General features: G+C 42.6%; 1 protein-coding gene across 4 annotated transcripts in view; it reads left to right on the top strand.

The window, feature by feature from the left end:
• The window catches only part of LOC126066134 (protein HIRA), a 115664-nt gene that overhangs the window by 73758 nt on the left and 24913 nt on the right, over positions 1–16993 (top strand). For 3 of the 4 annotated variants that reach the window (XM_049867025.1, XM_049867026.1, XM_049867027.1), the window contains 5 exons: positions 8440–8637; positions 10631–10792; positions 14502–14706; positions 15099–15203; positions 16695–16843. In XM_049867025.1, coding sequence (XP_049722982.1) covers positions 8440–8637; positions 10631–10792; positions 14502–14706; positions 15099–15203; positions 16695–16843 — 819 coding nt within the window. The remainder of the gene's footprint in view (positions 1–8439; positions 8638–10630; positions 10793–14501; positions 14707–15098; positions 15204–16694; positions 16844–16993) is intronic. The other variant, XM_049867028.1, reaches the window with a different exon arrangement.

Raw genomic sequence — 16993 nt, 5'->3', positions numbered from 1 at the left:
TGAGTTTTAGTTTATTTGTGTCTCTAAGTCTAAGGTGTGTCTCTTGTAGGCAGCACATAGACGGATCGTGTTTCTTTATCGAGTCTGAGACTCTCTGTCTCTTTACTCGTGCATTTAGTCCATTTACATTCAGTGTAATTATAGATAAGTATGTGTTTAGTGCTGTCATTTTGATGCCTTTTTATGTGTGTTGTTGACAATTTCATTTTTCCACTTACTTTTTTGTGCTGAGACGTTTTTCTTTGTAAATTGTGTGTTCCTCATTTTCATAGTATTTGACTTTATGTTTGATGAGTTGTTATGTTTTTCTTGGTTTTTATTTTGAGTTATGGAGTTGTTATAGCTCTTTGTGGTTACCTTGATATTTACCCCTATTTTTCTAAGTAAAAACCTAACTTGTATTGTCCTATATTGTCTTGTTTCCCTCTCCATATGGCAGTTCTGTGCCACCTGTATTTAGTCCCTCTTTTTGATTATTGTGATCTTTTACACATTGACTTCAATGATTCCCTGTTTTGAGCGTTTTTTTTTTTTAATTAATCTTAATTTGTTTTTGTGATTTCCCTATTTGAGTTGATATCAGAATGCTCTGTTCTGTGAGCTTGAGTTGTGCTGGTATTTAATGTTATTGGTTTTCTGACCAAACAATTTCCTTTAGTATTTCTTGTAGCTTTGGTTTGGTTTTTGCAAATTCTCTAAGCTTGTGTTTATCTGTAAATGTCTTAATTTCGCCTTCATATTTCAGAGAGAGTTTTGCTGGATATATGATCCTTGGCTGGCAGTTTTTCTCCTTCAGTGCTCTGTATATGTCATGCCATTGCCTTCTTGCCTGCATGGTTTCTGTTGAGTAGTCTGAACTTATTCTTATTGATTCTCCTTTGTAGGAGACCTTTCTTTTATTCCTGGCTGCTTTTAAAATTTTCTCTTTATCTTTGGTTTTGGCACGTTTGATGATAATATGTCTTGGTGATTTTTCTTTTTGGATCAATCTTAAATGGGGTTTGATGAGCATCTTGGATAGATATCCTTTCGTCTTTCGTGATGTCAGGGAAGTTTTCTGCCAACAGATCTTCACCTGTTGTCTCTGTGTTTTCTCTTATTCCTCCCTGTTCTGGCACTCCAATCACATGCAAGTTATTCTTCTTGATAGAGTCCCACATGATTCTTAGGGTTTCTTCATTTTTTTTAGTTCTTTTATCTTATTTTTTTTTCAGCTATGTTGGTGTTAATTCTCTGGTCCTCCAGATCTCCCAGTCTGCATTCTAATTGCTCGAGTTTGCTTCTCTGACTTCCTATTGCGTTGTGTAATTCTGTAATTTTATTGTTAATCTTTTGGAGTTCTGAATGCTGTCTCTCTATGGATTCTTGCAACTTATTAATTTTTCCACTATGTTCTTGGATAATCTTTTTGAGTTCTTCAACTGCTTTATCAGTGTGTTCCTCGGCTTTTTCTGTAGATTGCCTTATTTCATTTCTGAGGTCATCCCTTATATCTTGAAGCATTCTGTAAATTAGTTTTTTATATTCTGTATCTGGCAATTCCAGGATTGTATCTTCATTTGGGAAAGATTTTGATTCTTTTGTTTGGGGAGTTGTAGAGGCAGTTATGGTCTGCTTCTTTATGTGGTTTGATATTGAGTGATGTCTCCGAGCCATCACTAAAATATTGTAGTGATTTATTCTATATTTGCTCACTGAGTCTTGTTTTGTTTTCTTGCAATATATGTAGATGGGCTACTAGATTGCACTGTCTTGATTGTTGTAGCCCTTGACTCACTTATGGCCTATTACCAGGTGGTTTGGGCTGTTACCAGATATATAAGCCTGAGTCCATTCACTGTTCTTGAGTAGAATCTGATTTTGGGTCATCAAGTGTGTGGTGTAAACTGTCACCTATCCACCTAGAGAAGTAGTGGTGATAGTTGTGTGCACCAGCTTCTAGTAGCAGCAGGGGTTCACATTCCGGGGGGAGGATGCTGACAGGCTTCCCCCAAGTGTCAGTGAGGTAGGTGTGTCTCTATTCCTTAAGCACCTTGGTGGGTGGGCTCTGGAGCTGTACCTTAGGCCCCCAGTGCAAGTACCTCTACAGATTGGTAGGTGTCACCATCCTTAGATCCCTAAGGCAGGAGGCTAGGTGGTCTGGGGGGAGCTTCAGCCCTCAGTTCCCTGTTGTAGGTCAGTGAGGGCTCTGTTGAATAGGGGAAGATATTACACCTGGGAAACTTGTCTTTCCAGTAAATCTGCTAAAACAATCACAGTCAGATCCCTATCAGAAATGCCTTTGCATTATAGTGGCCACCTTGTTCCCTGTAGGGATGAAAGACCAGGGCTTTTTTTTTGTTGGGAGTTTTTGATTACCTTTTCAGTCTCTTTTGTTGTGGGTCTGTTTAGTTGTTCTACCTCTGTTTGTGTTGGTTTAGGTAGGTAGTGTGTTTCAAGGAATTCATTCATTTCTTCTAGGTTTTCAAATTTGTTAGTATAGTTTTTGATATTAGTCTGATACTCTTTTAATTTCAATTGGGTTTGTTGTAATATCGCCCATCATAATTTAACATCTTAACGAAGTTAAATTATAATCATGAGCTTCTAACCCAGGCATTTAATCAAGAGAAAGAATTAACATATGATAACTCTAAAAAGTATGAATCCAGGAATATTTGAAGTTGTCAAAAATGAAATGCAACACCTGAAGATCAATATCCTAGGCATTAGTGAGCTGAAATGGACTGGGATTGGCCGTTTTGAATTGGAGAATCATGTGGTCTGCTATGCTGGGAGTGACGAAGAGGAATAGCATCTCATTCATTATGAAAAAGAACATTGCAAGATCTATCTTGAAGTGCAGAGCTGTCAGGAATAGGATAATATCCATACGCCTACAAGGAAGAGTGATTAATACAACTGTTATTCAAATTTATGCACCAACCACTAATGCCAAAGATGAAGAAATTGAAGATTTTTACCAAGTTCTGCGGTCTGAAGTTGATCAAGCATGCAACCAGTATGCATTGGTAATTACTGATGATTGGAATGCAGAAGCTGGAAATGAAGAAGGATTAGTATTTGGAAAATATGGCCTTGATGATACAAAAAACGCCACAGATGACATGATAGAATTTTGCAAGACCAATGACCTATTCATTGAAAATACCTTTTTTCAGTAACATAAATGGCAACTATACATATGGACCTCTCCAGATAGAATACACAGGAATCAGATTGACTACATCTGTGGAAAGAGGTGAAGGAGAAGCTTCATATCATCAATCAGAACAGGGCCAAGGGCCAACTGTGGAACAGACCTTCAGTTGGTCATATGCCAGTTCAAGTTGAAGCTGAAGTAAATTAAAACCAGTCCACGAGAACCAAAGTATGACCTTGAGTATATCCCACCTGAATTTAGACACCATCTCAAGAATAGATTTATCACAATGAACACTAATGACTGAAGACCAGACAAGTTGTGGGATGACATCAAGAATATCATACATGAAGAAAGCAAAAGGTTGTTAAAAAAGTCAGAAAGAAAAGACCAAAATGGATGTCAGAAGAGACTCTGAAACTTGCTTTTAAAGGTAGAGTAGCCAAAGTAAGTGGAAGAAATGATGCAATAAAAGCTGAACAGAAGATTTCAAAGGGCAGTTCAAGAAGACAAAGTAAAATATACTGAAATGTGCAAAGACCTGGAGGTAGAAAACAAAAAGAGAAAGAAGATGCTCAGCATTTCTCAAGCTGAAAGATTGAAGAAAAAATTCAAGGCCCAAGTTGCAGTATTGAAGGATTCTGTGGGCAAAATATTGAATGAAGCAGGCAGCATCAAAAGAAGATGGAAGGAATACATAGAGCTACTATACCAGAAAGAACTGGCCAACCTTCAGCCATTTCAGGATGTCGTATATGATCAAGAACCGATGGTACTGAAGGAAGAAGTCCAAGGTGCACTGAAGCCACTGGCAGAAAACAAGGCTGTAGGAATTGATGGAATACCAATTGCGGTGTTTCAACAAGCTGATGCAACACTGGAAGCACTCACTCATCTATGCCAGGCAATTCCAAAGACAGCTACCCGGTCAACTGACTGGAGGAGATCCATATTTGTACCCATTCCAAAGAAAGGTGATCCAACAGAATGTGGAAATTATTTAACAATATCATTAATATCACACACAAGTGAAATTTTGCTGAAGAGAATTAAAAAATGGTTGCAGTGGCACATCAACAGGGAACTGCCAGAAATTTAGGCCAGATTCAGAAGAGGACGTGGAGCAAGGGATATCATTGTCCTCAGATGGATCTTGAGTGAAAGCAGAAAATACCAGAAAGACATTTATCTTTGTTTTATTGACTGTGCAAAGGCATTCAACTGTGTGGATCATAACAAATTATGGATAACATTGCAAAGAATGGGAATTCTATGACGCTTAATTGTGCTTGTGTGAGACCGGTACATAGACCAAGAGGCAGTTGTGTGAACAGAACAAGGGGATACTGAGTGGTTTAAAATCAGGAAAGGTGTGTGTCAGGGTTATATCCTTTCACCATACTTATTCAGTCTGTATACTGAGCAAATAACCCAAGAAAGCTGGGCTATATGAAGAAAAACTTGGCATCAGGATTGGAGGAAGACTCATTAACAACCTGCAATGTACAGATGACACTACATTCCTTGCTTAAAATGAAGAGGATTTGAAGCGCTTGCTGATGAAGATCAAAGACTACAGCCTTTGGTATGAATTACACCTCAACATAAAGAAAACAAAATTCTCACAACTGGACCAATAAGCAACATCAGGATGAATGGAGAAAAGATTTAGGTTGTCAAGGATTTCATTTTACTTGGATCCACAGTCAACAGCCATGGAAGCAGCAGTCAAGAAATCAAACGACATATTGCATTGGACAGATCTGCTGCAAAAGACCTGCCTAAAGTGTTAAAAAGTTAAAAAGTAAAGATGTCACTTTGAGGACTAAGGTGCTCCTGACCCAAGCCATGGTATTTTCAGTCACTTCATATGCATGTGAAAGCCGGACAATGAATAAGGAAGACTGAAAAATTGATGCCTGTGAATTATGGTGTTGGTGAAGAATATTGAATATACCATAGACTGCCAGAAGAATTAACAAATCTGTCTTGGAAGAAGTACAGCCAGAATGTTCCTTAGAAGCAAGGATGGCAAGACTTCATCTCATGTACTTTGGGCATGTTATCAGGAAGGACCAGTCCCTGGAGAAGGACATCATACTTGGTAAAGTAGAGGGTCAGTGAAAAAGAGGAAGACTCTCAGTGAGATAGGTTGACACAGTGGTTGCTACAATGGGCTCAAATATAGCAATGATCGTGAGAATGGTGCAGGACCAGGCAGTGTTTCTTTCTGTTGTACATAGGGTTGCTGTGGGTTGGAACTGACTCAATGGTACCTAACAGCAACAGAGCTTCTAACCCATACAGTTAATTGAGAGTAAGAGTAAAGGTATAAAAACTGGTAAAAAGGAAGTAAAATGTTTCATTTAGAGGTAATACTATCTACAAGAGAATCCACTGATCAAACTGCCATAGACAGCAAAAGAAGACAATAAGGTGTCTGGATCCAACCAACGTAATGAGATCAAGTAGCACCAAGTACCATTTAGAAGATATAAAAAAGTAAGTCACTTTCAGAAATGAAATACCTGGAATGTAACAAATATAGGTTAATTTTATAAAGAAAAAATAAAAAACCCTACTGGGAGACTTAAAAGAAAACTTAAATAACTAGAAATGCATGCCATTTGTTAGCTATAATGATTAAACATCATAAAGATACCAGTTCCCCCTTAACCTGTAAATTTAACATGTACCAATGCAAATAACCATAGGAATTTTCAGAATAAGACAAGCTGATTCTAAAGTTTATGTCAAAAAATAAATAAGAATAGCCAAAATATTTCTGAAAAAGAGGATTCGTCAGGGAAGACTAGTCTCGCCAGTAATTAAAACATAAGTTATAGTAATTAAAACAGTGAGGTACTGACACATGACTAGACAGATCAATGGGATGTAACAGAAAATATACCCAAATATTTATGGGAATTTTAAAGGTAACACCATCAGTCAAGAAATTTGGTAATTCAGTAAATGAGGTTAAGACTAGAAACATAGTTACATCCCTACTTTACTAGTACCAGTTGCCAATGAGTTGACTGCAGCTCGTGGTGACCCCATGTCTATCAGAGTAGAACTGTGCTCCGCAGGGTTTTCAGTGGCTGATCTTTTGGAAGTAAATCACCAAGCCTTTCTTCCATGGTGCCTTGTGGTGGACTTGAACCTACAACCTTTCAGTTAACAGCCAAGTTCATTAACTGTTTATGCCATCCTACTTTACAACTGGAGTCCTGGTGGCTCAGTGGTTAAGAGCTCAGTTGTTAACCAAAAGGTCAGCAGTTTGAATCCATCTGTTATATTTAAAGTATAGTTAAATTCATTCTTGGTGGGTCAGATTTTTTCTATATTTAACTTTTTTGTTGTTGCTTTTTTTTTTTTTTTTTAATTTTGTGCTTTAGGTGAAAGTTTACAGAGCAAATTAGTTTCTCATTCAGAAATGTGTATACAATTTGTTTCGTGACATTGGTTGCAATCGCTGTGGTGTGTCAGCCCTCTATCCCTTTCTACCCGAGATTCTCCAGTTTTCTCCTCATTTTTGCTTTTGGGCAGGTGTTGCCCATTTGGTCTCAGGTACCTGATTGAACTAAGAAGCATATTCCTCACATGTGTTATTGTTTGTTTTATAGCCCTGTCTAATCTTTGGCTGAAATGTGAACTTCTGGAGTGGCTTCAATTCTAAGTTAGCAGGGTACCTGTATCCAGGGGCCATAGTCTCTGGGGTTCCTCCAATATTGCTTAATTTTTTTTTTTTTTTAATTTTAGAAGATTTCATGGAAGGATATGTTTTCAAACTTGGATAAAAAGTCTTGTCTACAAACGACACAAAATTTAGACCATTTAAAAATACCGTATTTTGGCAAGGAAAAATACACCATAGACAGTGAAAACACAGTAACCTGGGGAAAGTATTTCCTACTCATATAAGAAATGTTTTTCTTAATAGGTAAAGAGGTCCTACAAATCAATCAGCAATACAGACCAATAACCAAATAGAGCAGTAGACGAAGAACATGAACAGACAATTCACAAAAAACGGAAATCAAATGTTTCTATATGAAAAAATGTTCAATCTCACAACAAAACAATTGCAAGTTAAAACCATAATAAGATACGGTCTTCCACCTGTTGCACTGGTAAATATCCAGGAATTTGGTAGAACTTGGTGAGGGTATAAGGAAATAGACACTCTCGTACATAGCTTACAAATTGGTTAAAACCTCTGAGAAGGGTATTTGAGAAATATTAATCAGAAATAATTAGTGAATGTTCCATTTGCTGCTGCAGTTCCACTTCTAGAAATTTATCCTATACAATATGTGAAATGACAGGCGTGATGATGTTAATTACAATATTGGGCATGTTTGGCCACCTATTATGTGTTCTAAAGGAGCCCTGATGGTGCAGTAGTTAAGGCACTCGACTGCTAACCGAAAGGCCGGTGGTTGAAATCATTGGCGCCTCCACAGGAGGAAGACGTGGCAGTCTGCTTCCATAGAAGAGTTACAGCCTTGGAAACCTTATGGGGTTGCTGTGAGTCAGAATCGACTCGATGGCAGTGGGTTTGGTTTTTTTGATGTGTTCTAAGTATGTGCTGCCTTAGCTACTTTAGTCCTAACAGTGACAGTTGTGCAGATAGGAACCTGAGGCAAAGAGTGGTAACGTACTCATGGTCACAGAGCTGGCAAGTGGCAGGGGATTTAGATGTGAGTGATCTGGCCCAGGCCCCTCCGTTGTGACACTGCAATATGTGGTCCTTTGTTGCAGCAGCATCCGTTAGGAGAAAAGCTGGGAAATAGCCCAGTCATTCCTCAGTAGAGGCTGCATTAAATCATGGTACATCCAAATAATGGTATGCCACACAGCCGTTAATGAAAGGGTGGCCCTCTATATATGACACTTCATTAGTTCTAAGACATGCTTGAGTCGGAAATGACTCCACGGCACACAACAACAACAAAGACATGTTTGCATATTTTAACACCTCTGAAATCAGGGTGCATCTTAGAATCAAAGGTGTCTGACAATTTTAATTGATTTTTTTCTTTTTAGTCGTACATAAAGTACCAGTGCATCTTATAATCAATGGTATCTTAGATTTAGTTAAAAATAGTGTATCAAGTGATTTTAATTTTCTTTCTACTTTTCTGTAACTTTCCAGAATTTCTGCCATAAACATGTAATTCCTTAGTACTGAGAGAAAAAAAGTTATTTAGAATGTATAAAGTACATTACAGAGCAAATTAGTATGATGTGGTTTCTTACTTTTGATGTTGACTTTCATTCTTACTTGGTGACAGGGACTTCTCCACGGCATTCTTTAACAGCATCCCACTCTCCGGGTCTCTGGCGGGCACCATGCTCTCCTCTCATAGCAGTCCGCAGCTACTGCCACTGGATTCCAGTACCCCCAACTCCTTTGGAGCCTCGAAGCCTTCCACAGAGCATATGGCAGCAGCTGGCGCCAAGCCTACAGGCGAATCTGTCGGTAAAGACAGGTTAGTCGTCCCTGGGGAAAATTCAGGTTTGGTCATAGTTGCAGATACAGATAATTTCGTTCTACTTGCACTTTTTGGCCCCTTCCATAAGGAGAGGAATGCTTGATGTCAAATGAGGGCATCGTCAGAAGGGAAGCACTTAGTCATGTGAGTCTCTGATGCACTGAACCGTGAGGACTTCACAAGGAGGATGTCATAACTAACCAGTGCTATGATTCTGATGGAAAGATGCATCCCATGGGCTGGGCTACTAGGATTGGGAAAGCTGTTGGTGAGATGTCACCTTTGTAGGGTCTACAGTGCAGGTGGCCTAGTATTCCTGAGACTTGGGCATCTACTTTGGTCTGCTGGGAGTATCACCACACTCATTCATCCCAGCCAGGTGCTTGTGTGCTAGGGCTGAGACATACCTCACCAGTCTGAGAGTTATATTCACTCAAAGAGCCCGTGTCTTTCCTGACTGCTACCTAGAAACCAAATTAAAAGTCAGAAAGGACTTGGTGTATATGACTAAGAGCCAGGAACTCTTCATTCATCGGCAAACATTTTGCCCATCGTTTGCTCTGAGTTACACTTTATGCTAGGGCCCAGGCACCCACCCACAGGTGATTGATTGATTGGTACCTTTCATAAGGGAGTGTATAGGCCACTGGGAGAATAAGCAGCCAGAAGTTGCAGGAAGAGCTCTTAGGATCCCCTGGGAAAAGATGGCTAGCCATCTCAGGGCTCTTGGTGGCCAGGTCTCAGAAAGGCTTCTCATATGCGTGTCCTGCCCAAGGACCATACAAGCCAACCAAGGGAAAGGGGTGCGGAGAGGGAGTAGTGACAGCAGTAAGATCAGAGCCCCTGAGGAGTGGCAGGAACGAGGAGACAAAAGCTGGGCTTTGGTGCTGAACCAGGGACTCTGGTTTTTTCCCTTGAGACCGTAGAGAGACACAGAAACTTTTTAGTAGGATCCCTCCAGCAGGCAGTGGTATCCAAATTTAGCCATTGCCTTAGACCTGAGTGTTACTGTCAGAAGTGAGTCTCCATTGATGGAGTCTTGTGCTATTGCAGCCTTTTATTTGTGAGTGCTGGTTTCATGACCGTGGAGCCATACACCAAGGGTCAAGTGCCACTGCTCTAAGGGAAGTGTAAGGTTGGGTTAGAAGAGAGAGACAGGGTTAGGAAGTAAACCGTCCAGTGAGGAAGGATGGAGGTGTGGGCTTCATCTGAGTCTTGGGTCCTGGAAGGAAAGACAGCCCAGATCTGAAAAATGTTTTGGGGAGTTACTATTATATAACTTGGTCGTCACAGGTTGTGGGGAAGCAGGAGAGGGCTTTCCAGGATGACTGCCAAGCAGGTGGATGGAGGTCAGGGTACATCAGCCTGGATAACGTCAGCAGAATGGCTAGCCTTTGGACTGAGTGTGCGAGACAAGCTTGGGCATGGAGATGAGTGGGCAGGCTTATGCTTAGGCCTCTCTGATCTATGGAGTAAGTGCTTGGAGGAAGGTGCTGGAAATTTTTTATAGTCTAAGTGAGAGCTGGGAGGGCCTGTCTGGGTGACGGAGGCTTGGCTGAGAATGAAGCAATGGCTTCAGGACTCTGGATGGGGGCTTTTCTGGTCAGACCCATTGTGCAAGCAGGAAAGGCTGGTGATTGTAGTGGTTTGAGGTAGAGATGTTGTACTCAGGTTGTGGAGGTGGAGCAGTATGGTTCGGGAGAAGGCTTGTAAGGATCACCTTCAGGGCCTCATACTGTCCCACAAGCTCTCAGAGGAATGCAAAGGGCTGAACGTGAATGTATTATACATGATCTCAAGTAGCCAAGCTTCTAGAACTTTAACACAGAAAAATGTTAGGAATAGTAGATTGCACCTTGACATTTTTTGTGTTTATAGAAGTTTGACATTCCTGCCCCTTTTGCTTGGCTCTAAGTAACACAGATCCCAGACTCTCAGATCCTTGATGTGTCTGCTTGATGTGCTCTCTCATCTTGCCCCCAACCCTCAGTGTGACTGCTACCTCTGCTCCCGCTGCGTCGTCCCCCTCTGTGCTAACTACCCCGTCCAAGATTGAACCCATGAAAGCATTTGACTCGCGATTCACGGAGCGATCCAAAGCCACGTCAGGCACTCCTGCCTTGAGCAGCATGACACCAACAGCCGTCGAAAGGTAGGTGTTGGCTGCATGGGCCCCAGAGAGATCAGGGAAGGTGCAAATGTGGGCCTGGCAGTGCAGGTCCACTTTCCCACCAAGGAAGCCTTCAGGAGAGCCTACTCCCATCACTCCAGGACATGGGAGCAAGACTGCAGGGCCCTTCTTGAGCTTCGAGCCTGCTTAGAGCAGGAAGATAGCTGGAGGAGCCACGGGGGAGGGCACAGTGCTGGTCAGTGTAGAGGCTGTGCTGAGAAGAATGTGGTGGTTTGAATGGAGCCCGGGGTTTACCAAGAAGGAGGAAGCAAGAGAATGTTGGGGAGGTGGATGGCTGTGGTATTGTGGCACTGTGGAAACAATGGCCTTTTGCTCAGAAACTGACCAGGAGGTAGAGAGATGTGATGAAAATGATTTGGTTGGGGTCTTTCTGAAGTCCGATGGAGACTTCTGAGCTCTTGTAGGCTCTTTGCTACTTGTCCATTCTCTGTGCCTGCCCTATTTGACGACAGCCAGGTCACATGGGATGTAGTTCTTTATTTCTTGGGGGTGCGGGAAATCCTCCTGAGGCAACCAGAGCGATTGCGTTCAGTCTCTACCCACTGGCACCCACCTTCTCTGCATCCTGCTAGGGTCCCTCCTTCCAAGCCACTGTAGGAAGCTCACTGTGCGCCCAGTGAGTCAGGAGCTGGGTAAAGTAGGAAGTGAGCCTGACCACCTTCCTCCACAGGGGTGGGATCCTAAGTGTTGTTGCTCTCATGGGTACATCCACTGCAAGGCGACTAGGGGCGATTTGTCTGCTTTGTCACAAGTCAGCAGATTGTATTTGCGTGGGTCTATTTCTGGGCTCTGTATGCTGTTCCATTGACCTATTTGTCTCTTTTTTTAGCCAATACCACACTGTCAGAGTGGAGTAAAAAACAAAACTATTTGTTTTGTAACTGTTTTCTATTCATTGCACTTATTCTTTCGTTGTTGTTGTTTTTTGATCTTCCATTCTCTTTCTGCCTTCTTTGGTTTTAATTGAGCATTTTATGTTTCCGTTGTCTCTCCTCTCTTAACATATCAATTACACTTTTTTTTTAAATGTATTTGTTGTTGCCCTGGAGTTTGCAGTATGCATTTGCAACTAATCTAAGTCCATTTTCAAAGAACACTACACCATTTAATGTATATACAGATTATCCATTATAACATGACTGTCATTTATTTCACTTATCCATAGACTATAATCATCTAATATATTGTTGCTACTATTATTTTGAACAAACATTTATTATATTAGTTAAGGATAAGAAAAAGAGATTTTATTTTATCTTTATTCCTTCTTCTTTAACAGTCTTCCTTTCTTTATGTAGAACTGAGTGTCTGACCTATATCATTTTCCTTCTCTGAAGAACTTAACATTTCTTAAAAGGCAGGTCTGCTGGCAAAAAAAATTTTTTTTTTTTAAATCTGAGAAAGTATTTCTCCTTCACTTTTGAAGCATAATTAATTCCATTAGTTACAGAATTCTAGTTGGTGGTTGATTCCCCACTCCCCCCACTAAATATTTCACTGCACACTCTTGCTTGCATAATTTCTGAAGAGAAGTCTGATGTAATTTTATCCTTGCTCCCTTATAGATAAGGTAGTTCCCCCCTTCCCTCCACCCTGGCCTGTTTGTCTTTGTCTTTCTGCAGTTTGAATATGATATGCATAAGTATAGACTTCCTGGTATTTATCCTTATTGATGTTGTCTAAGCTTCCTGGATCTGTGACTGGTTTTCAAAAATATTCAGACATTATTGTTTCAAATATTTTTTCTGCCCCTTTCTCTCGTTCTCCTTCTGGTGTTTCTGTTATGCATATTTTATATCTTTCATAATTGTCCTACAGTGCTTGGATATTCTATTCCTTTTTTTTGTTTTTGATTTCATATATTTTGATTCTTCTCTGCATTTCAGTTTGGAGAGATCCTTCTGACATATCTTCAAGCTCACTGAGACTCTCCTTGGCTGTTCCTAGTCTGATGAGTTCATCAGAGGCATTTTTCATTTCTGTTACAGTGTTTTTGATTTCTAGCATTTCTTTTTTATTCTTTCTTAGCATTTCTATCTCTCTGCTTACCATTACCCATCTGTTCTTACTTGTCCACTTTTTCCATTAGGGCTCTTGGCATATTAATCATAAAAGAAAAAAAAAAACCAAACCTGTTGCCTTCGAGTCAATTCCAACTCATAGCGACCCTATAGGACAAAGTAGAACTGCCCCATGGAGTTTCCAAGGAGCGCCTGATAGATTCAAACTGCCGACCTTTTGGTTAGCAGCCGTAGGTCTTAACCACTACTCCACCAGTGTTTCCATATTAATCGTAGTTACTTTAAATTCCTGGCGTCATAATTGCAAAAGCTCTGCCATATCTGAGTCTAGTTCTGATGCTTGCTTTGTCTTTTCAGACTCTTGTTTTTTTGTTTGTTGTCTTTTAGCATGCCTTGTAATTTTTTGTTGACAGCCAGACATGATGTATTTAGTAATAGGAGTTGAGATAAATAGGCCTTTAGTGTGAGCTTTTATGTTTATTTAACTAGGAGTTAGGCTGTGTTTGCTCTTTGCTATAACTTTCAGTGTCAGAGGCCTAAATTTCCCCTAGTGTCCTTGTTTTTGTCCCTTCTATTATCTTTTGAGTTTCCCTAGAAACTTCTTCTTAAGTAGAGTCCATGTCTTGCAGTTATCTGAGTTGTAATTCATTGTTATTACACTGGAGCCCAGTTGATGTGGTTGTGAGGGACTGGGGATAGTGAGCCTTATATAATCTCATGATTAAATCTCTGCTTTTTGGTGTGCCAGAGTCCCTGAACTGTGACTTTCAGAAGAGTTTCTTAGTCTTTTTTTTCTCCCCTCATGTGAGCCAGGAAGGCTAGAGGGCCTGAAGTTGGCTAATTGACCTTTCCCCAGGTCAGCTAAGGCTCTGATATCCCTTGAGGGCAGGCCTTTGCTATGGAGAGCAGAATTCTGAGTATAATTCAGAATTGTTTGTTTTCCCCTCCCCCACTGGAATTTTTTTGATCATCACTGGGGAGAACCTGGTAGGGCTCCTGGAGGTAAAACTAATGAAAGTGTGGGGACTCATAAATTGGGCCCCCTAGGAGTTTTAACCCTGAAGCTAGTCCACACACAGTCTCCAGCAATTCCTCAGTTATTGTTTAAGTGTCCCTGCCAGTTACCAGCGAGCTTCTGGTCCAGATGAGCTGTGACTCTGTAGTCTTCAGTTTTCGGGGCTATGGTTTGACTTGTAATGTCAATCCTCTGATGGGTCTCAGAAGAGTTGCTGATTTTCAGTTTTTCAGCTTTTTCTTGTTATAAGGACAGAAGTGACAACTTCCAAGATCATTACATGTTGGAAGGAAACCAAAAGTCCTCCTCTACTTTTGTTTATCAACATTTGAGATGTTGTTGTTAGTTGCCATTGAATTGTTCCAACTCATGGAGACCACCCTATGTGTGCACAGTAGGCCTGCTCCATAGGGTTTTCAAGGCTGTGACCTTTTGGAAGTAGATCACAAGGCTTGTCTTCTGAGGTGTCTCTGGATGAGGTTCGAACCACCAACCTTTGGGTTAGTAGTTGAGCACTTAACTGTTTGTGCCACCCAGGGGCTCTTGTTTTGGGATGAGTATAGATTTTTTTTTTTTAACTATTATAAAATCAGTAGCTGTATGGAAAGACCTATGAGTGTCTATGTTTGTGCAGGTTGAAAGAGCAAAACCTGGTGAAAGAAATCAGGCCCCGGGACCTCCTGGAGAGCAGCAGTGACAGCGATGAAAAGGTCCCTGTGACCAAGCCTTCTTCACTGTCCAAGCGAAAGCTTGAGCTTGAGGCAGAGACAGTAGAGAAAAAGAAGAAAGGGCGGCCTCGAAAGGACTCCCGTCTCATGCCTGTGTCTCTGTCTGTCCAGGTGAGGCTGGCAGCCTCAGGCCAGTGGGCATGTCCCTACCTTCTTACCCCTGATCCCCCAGGCTCAGTACTTGAGCTTGAGTGTGCCCAGAGCAAGAGAGGACGGTCTGTGGGTATGTTTCATCAGGGCGGATGCCTTGGGAAGCAGCTGGCTAGACACGCTCCCCCTCAGCCCTGCTATGGGCCTGTCTAGAGACCTTGCACAGATTCCTGGCTTCAGCTTCCTCATCTGTACAGCAGGGATCACTGTAGCATTCATCTGTATTTTCTTCCTCAGAGCATGTGAAAGTATGCTGGTAACAGGCCCAGCCTCACCTCTGGGTGACTTACCTTTACCTAATGCTACCCCTGTAGCATTGGGGTGGGGCTCAGGAGCATTTCTGGCTCTTCCAGTCTCCAGCTTCCCTGACTGCAGAGAAGGACACCTTGTGTTTGTCTGCACCAGCACTTGCACTGAAGCTGCCGATTCCAGGCCCGCAGAGAGCATTCACCCTCCAGGTGAGCAATGGGGTCTCTGCATGTTCTGTCTCAGGCACACATACACGCATTCTCTCTTTTCCCTGTATAAACCAAATCCTGTCACTGCCTGGGGTACTCTTTTCCAATGACTCTCCATTACCTTCTGGAGTAAGTGGTAACTGATCTGGGTAACCACCAAGTATTACCAGGATCGCTAGTCTCTTCCCCAGAAGTCCCCTGCTTGCCCCCTCCCCAGTGCCTCATTCTCCCCTGTGGCTTTGCCCCTGTAGTCCTAACTGCAGGGCTGCCCTCCCCATTGCTTTTTCTAGATGGCCAGTTCCTGTTGTCTTTCAAGACTCAAGTGCCTCTTCTTATGGAAGCCTCCTCTGATGTCCACGTTGTCCCTGGGGGTAGCCTCAAACTCGGTGCCTGTTGGGCTGTGGGGTAATGGTCTGCTTTCCTGGCTGTCTTGTGGCCTCATCTACTTCTCAGAGCCTAACAAAGAGGCACCATCAGGGCTACTTGAGCCTTTGGGATGGAAGCGTGTAAGCAAGTGCTTATCCAAACAGTGTAAGCATGTGCTTGTCCAAACAGTTCTAGAGGAAATAGCCTTTATAACCAGAGACTCTTTGGTCGCTCGGTCAAACACCAGCACCCAGGCCTCCTGCTACAGTGTCGTTGCACATACTGTCACCTCTCTACATACTCTACATACCTCAGCTCAGGTGTCAGGTCCTGAGGAAACCTTCTTGAACTCCTATGCAGGTCAGTTCCCTGTCCTGTGGCTCAGGCCTCCAGAGTAATGATCACTAGCATCCACACACTAATCCAGGCCCAGGCCAGTACTCAAAGGGCACCAGAGGGCAGGTGTTGGCCCTTCCCAGCCACAGGTCCTTCTGGACCATGGTGCAGAGCTGTGAAATGGATGGGGCCAAAGGCTAGGAACCCACGTGATTTCTTCTTGTTGCTGACGTGATCAGAAGTGGGGGTGCCATAGTGGTCAGCAGTGCTCATATGTGCTCTTAAGCTCACAGCTGCCACGACTCTTTTTTGCCAAATGCTTTGAGTGATAGGGACCTTCTCACTGCAGTCTTTGAAGGAGCAATCCGTAGACTTGGAGGCAGGAAACTCAGGTCTCACTCCCAGTTCTGTCTCTGGCTGGTGATAGTACTCACTTGCTATGTGATCTTGAGCAAGTCATTTACCTTCTCTGAGTCTGAGATGATTGGATTAAGAGACTTTTGGGGTCTTGGAGCTCTGGTGCTGATTCTCTGGCTCTTCAGCCACATGCATGAGAAGGCAGAAACCAGCTTCCAGCAGTTTCCCTGCCCTTGGGAGCCACACATCCAGCTCTCTGAACTTCCTGTCCAGCCTTGTTACTGCCCCCTGCTCATCCCCCTCCTCTGTTGGCCAGCCAGCTCCGTGTGCCTCCCTCTGTCTTCCACCTGCCTTAGGACCTGGCTCCAGGTCAGTGTCCAAGTGGGTTAACTGCTGCTTAGAAGGACTTGGTGTTCACTTTCCTCCCTCCAGGTGAGCTCTGACCCCTCCATGTATATTGAGGTGGAGAATGAAGTGACAGCTGTCGGGGGTGTGAAGCTGAGCCGTTTGAAATGTAACCGGGAAGGGAAGGAGTGGGAGACGGTGCTCACCAGCCGGATCCTCACTGCTGCCGGAAGCTGGTAAGGGCAGAGGGGCCTTAGTCCATCATGGCCTTTTTTATATGCTGTGCTGTGTGACACTATTGCTGTCCCGGGACATGACCCTCTCTGGGAGGAGGTGCACTGCCTCTCACGCTCCAGCTCCTGTGGAGAGCTCACACTGGCTGTACT

This window comes from Elephas maximus, chromosome 22, assembly GCF_024166365.1.
Source record: "Elephas maximus indicus isolate mEleMax1 chromosome 22, mEleMax1 primary haplotype, whole genome shotgun sequence".
Classification (NCBI taxonomy): Eukaryota; Metazoa; Chordata; class Mammalia; order Proboscidea; family Elephantidae; genus Elephas; species Elephas maximus.
This window is presented reverse-complemented; position numbering and strand designations above follow the sequence as displayed.